Genomic DNA, 10,302 nt, shown 5'->3' with positions numbered 1-10,302 from the left:
ATCAAATATAATTACGAGGTTTTCTATTTACTTCTTCTGCCCAATTCTTCGCCAAGCCTGGGGGAAGCAGGTTGTTAAAAGGACATCTTTGTTAGCGGAGATGATTGTTTCTTTCCAGGTCAGGGTCACTGGGCTGATGTGTTGTGCAGGTCTAAAAAGGAAGATGACCTCAGAGAAGGTGAGAATGGAGGTGAGGGTCTGAATGGCGTAGCGGATAGAACAAGGGCCTGGGTGTCAGAAGGTTCTAATCCCGGCTCCGCCACTTGTCTGCTGTGTGACCTTGAGCAAGTCACTTCCCTTCTCTGTGACTCAAGTTACCTCATCTGTAAAATGGGGATTGAGACCGTGAGCCCCATGAGGGACCAGGGACTTGGTCCAACCCAATCTGCCTGTACCAAGCCCAGTGCTTAGTACAGTGCCTGGCACATAAGCACTTAACAAATACCACAATTATTATTATTATTAATGCTGGGCTGTTAATGAATTTCTTCTGACTGGCAATCACTGCAGTCTCTCTCAATATCCTGCACTGCACTGCTTGCTGCGACTGTCCTGGTATTCCAGGAGTCATCCTGGAAAGGGGGGATGATAGTGGGAAAGGAGGTGCTATGCCCAGAAAGGGAGCTAGCACTCTTTACAGGGAGCTGGAAAGCAGGCTAAAAAATTACTGGCTCTCAGTTTCCCTCTCTGTGGGAAAATGTAAGTAGTCAAAGTTAGTTTGGGATAGAAGTTTACTAACCCTTGGCTTTCCAGTTGTCTTCACCCAGTCTTCATTTGTGAAGATGATAGTATAGATAGTGAGATTTTACTCATGCACATGAGTTTATCACATAGCAGAAAAAAACACCCTTTCATTCATTCAATCGTAATTATTGAGCGCTTACTGTGTGCAGAGCACTGTACTGAGCACTTGGGAAGTCCAAGTCGGCAACATATAGAGATGGTCCCTACCCAACAACGGGCTCACAGTCTGGAAGGGGGAGACAGACAACACCACAAAACATGTAGACGGGTGTCAAAATCGTCAGAACAAATAGAATGAGGAAGGCATGATTGAGTGCACCTTTTCTAGTCCTTCCGCATTCAGAGTGGGCAGGTGCCCGGAGTGGTTTTAAGATGATCTGGGTGATTGGTCCATTTGGAGTTCCTAGTAAGTTCCAAATAACTGTTTCCAGGGATTGGGATCGAGGAACTCTTGAGCACTTTTAGGCGTATGGATGAGCGATCCCAATCCACCAAGACTGCCCCAATCTCCTTGGCTTCCTCAGCTGTAACTAAGACCTGTACCAGCCAGGCCAGAAGCCCGAGCAAAGCTACTCCTAAATCACAATGAATACCATTTGGATCAGAACTATAAGTGCCTATATATATATATATATATATTTGCTCTCCTCCCTTGTCCCTTGGGGACGAATCTCACTGGGATAACTATTTCTCATGCCTAGTCAGGCAAGGATAGCTACAGCCCTCATATCCACAAAAGGGTGAATGCAGAGTGTGCTTTTGATCACAAAAAATTGAAATTGTGCAGGAGCATTATCCAGTAACTGTGACTCTTAACTCTTTAAATTTGCATATAAGTAGCAACAGAGGAGGATTTTTGTTATGGACAGTCTTCTGAAAGCTCTTTAAAGGTAGGTTTATGAGGTTACATCTCCACAGAAACACTTACAGAGCACAGTGGAAGTAGAAGTCACAGTCCCTATACTCAAGGTGTTTAGAAATCTAAGTGAGGGAGTTTCATGGTCATACGACAAATGAACTCAGTTCTCTCACAGTCTTTTTTCCCTGAGCAATTCGACTAGAATGCTGTTGGGGAAACCAGGCAGCGTGGCTCGGTGGAAAGAGCACGGGCTTGGGAGTCAGAGGTCATGGGTTCTAATCCTGCCTCTGTCACTTGTCAGTTGTTTGACTTTGGGCAAGTCACTTAACATCTCTGTGCCTCAGTTACCTCATCTGTAAAATGGGGAACTCTCATGCCTCATAATGGGAGAGCTGGATTTACTTCATGGTATTTCCCCAATGTGGAATTTTAAAAGACTGAAATGACTCAAAATAAGTTAACTGGATACATATAGTTTTCTTTTAGCACACTACCAAAAACATCTAATTTAAAGAGCAATTATCTTTTAATCTTATACTTTCATAAATTTAAACTAAACGCACAGTAGTCATCTATCTACATCAAATGTGTGCATATATATATCTAATTTGTATCTACATATATATAAATTACATTATACATTTTTGTGTAGGCCTGAAATTAATTTTTCCAAGAGGGAGGTTCTCTACTCTGAAACTAAATGGATATACTCCAAAATAATAAAAAGAACCAAAAAAAACTCCAAAACCCAAAAAAACAAAAACAAGAAAACCTGCCTCTACAGTAACATACAATGAACTAAAATTTGTAGTGCTATGAACAGTGCAGTTGAAGTGTCAACTGCAAGTTTTAGTAGTTTTCATGTTTTCTTTAACAGTGGTTTTAATAGACTTGAGTTACTTCAAAGTAGTAGTTGTGCCAAGGTAGTGAGGCCCTTTTGCCGAACCAGTGTTTACACAAATGCCTTTGCCTGACACCTTTGGGAACACAAAGTGTTCATGCATGCATTTTGGGGTGCAAAGTTGAGGTTTCAGGGGCACCTTCTAGTTCATTAGCATTTGACAATGTTACACTAAGTGACTTGATTTCCTTTGAAAGTTCTAAGGCTTAAACATGGTATTTGCAGGTGGAGGGATTGGCTCTGACTTACTACTCTTGATAACTGAACTTTTAAAAATAATTTGGTGCTTTTAAAAGATCTCTTAGCACTTTAGGACCTTGGAGTCAATCTGTGTTACATATGAAAGTAAGATGACCCAGCACAGTTTTACAAGGTGCACAAATGTCTGTACTGAATAAGTTTAGTCACGCTCACTGAGCAAATCAGTAAACACAAAGCCTCCAGCAAATAAGCCGCATGACGATAAGGAATGGGGAAGAAAAAAAAAGTTAGATTGCATAGAAGGGCATGACGTTATAACATTGCTGTATTTGGACTTATTTGTACCTCCAGAGACTTATTTCTCGCTACAGGTTTTGGTTGAGCCACTTCACGTAACTATTCCTAGTCCTAATTCCCACTGAAAAATCAGTGGGCCAGGTGGTGAAAATCATGCAGCCGTGGAAGCCATCCTCAAAGTGGTCCAGCGTCACCTCAACGCCTGCTCTCTCTAAGCGTTTTGCATACATGATCCCATCATCTCTGAGGACATCAAATTCACATGTCAGGATGTAAGTCTTCGGCAGGAGCTTCAGGACTTCTTCTTCTGCTATGAGTGGGGCGGAGCGAGGATCCAGCAACTGGGGTATCGCCTCAGTGACCTGGGGGTTTCCCACTGTTGGCGTCACAGGTTTGTAGTTCTTTGTAATTGTTGGAGGCAAAAGAGAAGTCCAATTGAGACGGGCTCTGAAAGAAGTAGCCTGTGCCACGTCAAGGGAAGTGTGATTGTTGACCATCATGGCCTGGGCAAAGTTCTGATTACCATTGAAGTAGTCTAACCAGTACTTCACCATGACAAAGCGAGGCAGGATTGGGACATTTTCGTTTTCTTGGTACGAGGGGGTGTTAAAGTCTAAGGCCTGGAGCACTGGATAAATTAGAGCCTGCAGCTTGACTTTGTTTCGTAAGCTCTCATCTTGAATAAACTGTGGAAAGGCAAAACACAATTTTATTATCCATCTTTCATACAACCTCTACCCCCAAACGTTGTACTGAGAGACTCAGGAGGACAACCTTCTGGGTAGAATCTAAATGAAACCCCACTCTTTCTTCTGAGTAGCAGAGATCCAGGTGTTGCAAAAAATCAAACAGTGTTATTTACTGAGTGCCGAGAGTGAAGCACTCACTGCAGCGAGTATTTGAGAGAGGACAACAAAACTAAGATAAGCAGTCCCTGCTTTCAAGGACTTTGTAATCTAATACACACACCAACAGATTACTTTTTTTATTGTTATAGGGAACAGGAGGAAGAAATGAGGACAGAAATATGGTTCAACTATATCAGGATGAAAGGGCTGAACTATTGAATATTCATTCAATCATACTGAGCTCTTACTGTGTGCGGAGCACTGTACTAAGTGTTTGGAGGAGTATAATACAACAATAAATAGACACATTCATATGCCCACAACAAGCTTACATATACAAGTAAAGATGTGCAGAGATGCAAGAGAGCTGAGGACAGGAATAAAACACTCACGAACTATGGCTGACCTCTGTATTGACAACTGAGAAGCAGCATGGTGTAGTGGATAACCATGGGCCTGGGAGACAGGACATTGTGGGTTCTAGTCCCGGCACTGCCACTTGTCTTCTGTGTGACCTTGGGCAAGTCACTTTACTTCTCTGTGCCTCAGTTACCTCATCTGTAAAATGGGGACTGAGACTGTGAGCCCCACGTGGGACAGGGACTGTGTCCAACCTGATTTCCTTGTATCTACCCCAACACTTAGTACAGTGCCTGGCACATAGCAACTGCTTAATGAATACCATAATTATTATTATTATTATTAACTTCAGTGCTGAGAATTAACTGGGAAAAGCGTCCTGAAGGAGGTGGATTTTGAAGATGGGGGGAGTTGTGTTCTGGTGAATTGTGGGGCTAGAAAATTCCAGATCAGCATGGCTCAGTAGCAAGAGCCCGGGCTTGAGAGTCGGAGGTCATGGGTTCTAATCCCGCCTCTGCCACTTGTCAGCTGTGTAACTTTGGGCAAGTCACTTAACTTCTCTGTGCCTCAGTTCCCTCATCTGTAAAAAGGGGATTAAGACTGTGAGACCCTCGCCGGACAACCTTGATTACCTTGTATCCTCCCCAGCACTTAGAACAGTGCTTGGCACACAGTAAATGCTTAACAAATACCGACATTATTATTATTATTATTATCTGAGGAACAGCATGAGTGAGGGATCAGAGGTGGGAGAATTGAGGGCAAGGAAGATTTAAAAGGCAAATGGAAAAAGAGAGACAGTGTGTAACATAGGGAGAGCCTTAAAGCTAATTGGGAAGAGCTTGTGCTTGATGAAAAGGGAGATAGACTGTAAGCTTGTTATGGTTAGGGAACATGTCTACCAAGTCTGCTATATTGTACACTCCCAAACACTTAGTATACTGCTCTGCACACAGAAAGTACTCAAATACCTGATTGAAGGTGTTTTTTAAAAGGAACAGAGAGATGTGTGCCGAGCAACAATTAATGTTTGTTGAATGGCGTGTAAAACAGACTAGAGGGTGAGGGGAGAGGCACGGAGACCCATGAGGAAGTTGATATGCAGCAAACTATGACGTGACAAGAGTTTGGACCAGGGCAGGAGAGGAAAGGATGGATCAGGGAAGTGTCTGGAAGGAAAAACTGGCAGAAGGCTGAACGATAATGAGGAGTTACGGATCGCACCACGGCTGTGAGCTCTGGCATAGAGAGGGTGGCAGCGTTAGTGACAGAGAGGGCACCTTAAGTGGGAAGATGAGAAATTCAGGTTTAGACATGTGGAGTTCAAGGTGCCAAGAAGACAACCACATGGACAGGTCTTGGCAGGAAGGAGAAATGTGGCCTTTTGATGAGGTAAGAAAGCAAGGCTGGAGAGGTAAATTTGGGAGCCACCTTCATAAGAATGAGTGGCAGCTGAAGCCACACAAGTGGATGAGCTCACTGAGGCCATGTAAAGTGAGAAGAGCACAAGACAGTCTATTATACTGTACTCTCCCAAGTGCTTAGTACAGTGTTCTGCACATAGTAAGGGCTCAAAAAATACTGTTAACTGATTGACTGAGACTCAGAACAGAAACCTGCAAGACACCCACAAGTAGGGGGTGACAGGTGGAAAAGGAGCCAGGAAATGGCACTGTGAAGGAATGGTCAGTGATCCAGGAGAGAACCAGATGAGGACTGTGTCACTGAAATCAAAGTCTGAAAGTGTTTCAAAATGAAGAGAAGCTGGTCAGAGGCAGCTGACGGGTCCAGGAGGATAAAAATAGGGAAGTGCCCATTGGGCTTCATTATAAGGAGGTCATTATTGGTGTTGGACATTGCTGCCTCAGGGGTATAAAGGGTTTGAAAACCTAATTGTGAGGAAAGAGACTGCCATTCATGCATTCATTCACTCACTCAACAATCACAATTGTGGGCATTTGTTAAGTGCTTCCAATGTGACTGACACTGTACTGGAGTAGATATAAGGCACTGGAGTAGATATAAAGTAATTAAGTTGGACACAATCCCTGTCCCACATCTGGCTCAAAGTCTTAATCCCCATTTTACAGATGAGGTGACTGAGGCACCGAGAAGCAAAGTGACTTGCCCAAGGTCTCACAGCACACATGTAGTGGAGCTGGGATTAGAAACCAGGGCCTTCTGATTCACAGGTCCAAGCTCTTCAACAATACTTATTGAGTGATCAACTGTGTGCAAAGCACTGTACTAAGCACTAGGAAGAATACAAAATAACAGCCACATTCCCTGCCCACAACGAGCTTACAGTCTACAGGGGAAAACAGACATTAATATACTCCGCTCCTCTGCCGCTAACCTCCTCACTGTACCTCGTTCTCGCCTGTCCCGCCATCGACCCCCAGCCCACGTCCTCCCCCTGGCCTGGAATGCCCTCCCTCCACACATCCGCCAAGCTAGCTCTCTTCCTCCCTTCAAAGCCCTACTGAGAGCTCACCTCCTTCAAGAGGCCTTCCCAGACTGAGCCCCCTTTTTCCTCTCCTCCTCCCCATCCACCCCACCCTACCTCCTTCCCCTCCCCACAGCACCTGTATATATGTTTGTACAGATTTATTACTCTATTTTACTTGTACATATTTACTATTCTATTTATTTTGTTAATGATGTGCATCTAGCTTTAATTCTGTTTGTTCTGATGACTTGACACCTGTCCACATGTTTTGTTTTGTTGTCTGTCTCCCCCTTCTAGACTGTGAGCCTGTTGTTGGGTAGGGACCGTCTCTATGTGTCACCAACTTGTACTTCCCAAGTGCTTAGTACAGTGCTCTGCACACAGTAAGCGCTCAATAAATACGATTGAATGAATGAATGAATAAATCAATTACAGAGGCACTGCATTAGACCCAGCTCTACCACTTGGCTGCTGAGTGAACTTGGGCAAGTCACTTGATCTCTGCGCCTCAGGTTCCTCATCTGTATACTGGGGAGGAAGCACTTGTTCATCCTCCACCTTAGTCTGTGAGCTCCATATGGGACAGAGTCAGTATCTGATCTGATTGGATTGCACCTTCCCCTACACTTAGTATGGTGCTTGACATGTAGTAAGTGCTTGTCAAATATTATTATTGTCAAGAATTATCAGAGAAGCAGCGTGGCTCAGTGGAAAGAGCCCAGGCTTGGGAGTCAGAGGTCATGGGTTCTAATCCCAGCTTCACCACTTGTCAGCCATGTGACTTTGGGCAAATCACTTCACTTCTCTGTGCCTCAGTTACCTCATCTGTAAAATGGGGATTAAGACTGTGAGCCCCACGTGGGACAAACTGATCACCTTGTATTCCCCCCCAGTGCCTAGAACAGTGCTTAGCACATAATAAGAGCTTAACAAATACCATCATTATTATTATTAAGAGTAAAGTTAGTGGAGAGGAGTGAAGGCAGTGGGCAGTGAGAAGCAGCATGGCCTAGTGGCAAGAGCACAGGCTTGCGAGTCAGAGGACCTGGGTGCTAATCCCGGCTCCGCCACTTGTCTGCCGTATGACCTTGGGCAAGTCACTTTACATCTCTGTGCCTCAGTTACCTCATCTGCAAAATGGAGATTAAGGCTGTAAGCACCATGTGGGACAGGGATTGTGTCCAACCTGATTCCCTTGTATCTACCCCAGTGCTTAGAACACTGTTTGGCACATAGTAAGTGCTTAAATACCATTATTGTTTTATTATTATTATTATTATTATCATCATCATCATCATCATCAATCGTATTTATTGAGCGCTTACTATGTGCAGAGCACTGTACTAAGCGCTTGGGAAGTACAAATTGGCAACATATATATATTGTGTATAATGTATATTATATACAACCCATTCAGATGTTTGGATGGGAATAGGAGCAGGAATACAGGGTGATAGCTGGAGGGGATGTAAGACCACGGAAGACATTTTAACAGCGAGACTTGAGCATGTTTGAAGGCAGAGGAAAAGGCAACATTCGAGAATGTACATTGAAGATAGTGCTGAGAAGGAGATGGGAGTGGATAGTGCTGAGAAGGAGATGGAAGGTCCACTTCTGCCACTAAGTTATTAAACACTTAGTACAGTGCTTTGCACACAGTAAGCACTCAATAAATACGATTGAATGAATGCCATTGATTTGATGTGAACTTATAACAAATATCTGTCACTAACGAAACTTCAAAATTACAAGGGAACAGATTATCTCCTGTAGACTTTAAACTCTTTGTGGGAAGGGAAAATGTCTACCAACTCTGTTATACTGTACTCTCCTAAGTGCTGAGTACAGTACTCTGCACACTTGTAAGTGCTCAATAAATACCAGTGATTGATTATTTTTCAATTGGCAATATAAATGCTTGCTAAACCAGTTAATGAAAAACGGAGCCCTCTAAAAATTGGAAATGGGAGTACTTGCTATATGGGTATTTATTTTTATTTAATGCTAATTGTGTCAGGCAATATACTAAGTAGATATAAGATAACCAGGACCCACTTGGGGCTCACAGGCTTAATCCTCATTTTGCAGATGAAGTAACTGTGGCACCGAGAAGAGTAAGTGACTTACCCTCTTAATAGAGAAGCAGCGTGGCTCAGCGGAAAGAGCCCGGGCTTTGGGGTCAGAAGTCATGGATTCAAATCCTGGCTGTGTGACTTTGGGCAAATCACTTAACTTCTCTGTGCCTCAGTTACCTCATCTATAAAATGGGGATTAAGACTGTGAGCCCGCTATGGGACAACCTGATCACCTTGTAACCTCCCCAGCACTTATAACAGTGCTTTGCAACGCATAAGTGCATAATAAATGCCATTACTATTATTATTATTACCCAAGGTCCAACAGCAGACAAGTGGTGGAGTCAGGAATAGAACCCAGGTTCTCTGACTTCCAGACCCATAGTTCTGCCACTAAGCCACGCTGCTTATCATTTAGTCACACTGCTTCTCATGTTGCGTTTTTCCCCATAAAGAATATTTACATGGGGAAAAAAATGTAGTCAAATAGTTGATCTTCCCAAACTTGGTTCTTTTCCTCATTCCAGAGCTTGAAAGAGTATTTTAAACACCAACTCATTTTACTGTTTTCCCACAAAACCTGAGAATGTTATATGGACTCCTCAGAAGTAACAAAGGCTGTCCATCACCTCTCCCCCTCCTACCTCACCTCCCTTCTCTCCTTCTACAGCCCAGCCCGCACCCTCCGCTCCTCCACCGCTAATCTCCTCACCTCGTTCTCGCCTGTCCCGCCATCGACCCCCGGCCCACGTCATCCCCTGGGCCTGGAATGCCCTCCTTCTGCCCATCCGCCAAACTAGCTCTCTTCCTCCCTTCAAAGCCCTACTGAGAGCTCACCTCCTCCAGGAGGCCTTCCCACACTGAGCCCCCTTCTTCCTCTCCCCTCACCCATCCCCCCACCCTACCTCCTTCCCCTCCCCACAGCACCTGTATATATGTTTGTACAGATTTATTACTCTATTTTACTTGTACATATTTACTATTCTATTTATTTTGTTAATAATGTGCATCTAGCTTTATTTTTATTTATTCTGTTGACCTGACACCTGTCCACATGTTTTGTTTTGTTGTCTGTCTCCCCCTTCTAGACTGTGAGCCCATTGTTGGGTAGGCACCGTCTCTATATGTTGCCAACTTGTACTTCCCAAGCGCTTAGTACAGTTCTCTGCACACAGTAAGTGCTCAATAAATATGATTGAATGAATGAATCTCCCCTAAAGCCCCTCAATCAATGATATCTACTGAGTGTTTACCAAGGACTTTGGAAAGTACAATATAATAGAGATGGTAGACATGTTCCTTGCCCACAAGGAGCTTACACTTTAGGCGGGGAGCTTACAGTCTGGGCTCAAATGAGTGTATGTTACCTGCTGACACAACACGGCAGCCAAATTTCCTCCAGCACTATCACCAGAAACCGCAATTCTCTGTGGATCAGCAGAGTACATCTCCAGGACATCTGACCGCAGGAAGTATTTTGTTGCACGTTCTACGTCATAGATTTGCTCCGGGAAATGAACCTCAGGGACTAGTCTGTATCTGAGAAAACAAATATAGTCAATATTTAA

At 43.8% G+C, this 10,302-nt stretch overlaps 1 protein-coding gene across 1 annotated transcript in view; it reads right to left on the bottom strand.

The window, feature by feature from the left end:
- Positions 1-1,896: 1,896 nt before the first annotated feature.
- The window catches only part of NCEH1 (neutral cholesterol ester hydrolase 1), a 74,579-nt gene continuing 66,173 nt past the window's right edge, over positions 1,897-10,302 (bottom strand). The window contains exons 4-5 of the mRNA XM_038741280.1: positions 10,102-10,273; positions 1,897-3,688 (exon numbers count right to left, since the gene is read on the bottom strand). Of these exons, the coding sequence (XP_038597208.1) occupies positions 3,071-3,688; positions 10,102-10,273 (790 nt within the window). The 3' untranslated portion in view covers positions 1,897-3,070. The remainder of the gene's footprint in view (positions 3,689-10,101; positions 10,274-10,302) is intronic.

Source organism: Tachyglossus aculeatus, chromosome 1 (genome assembly GCF_015852505.1).
Source record: "Tachyglossus aculeatus isolate mTacAcu1 chromosome 1, mTacAcu1.pri, whole genome shotgun sequence".
Classification (NCBI taxonomy): domain Eukaryota; kingdom Metazoa; phylum Chordata; class Mammalia; order Monotremata; family Tachyglossidae; genus Tachyglossus; species Tachyglossus aculeatus.
Note: the sequence above shows the minus strand (reverse complement) of the source record. Positions and strands in the feature narration are given on the sequence as shown.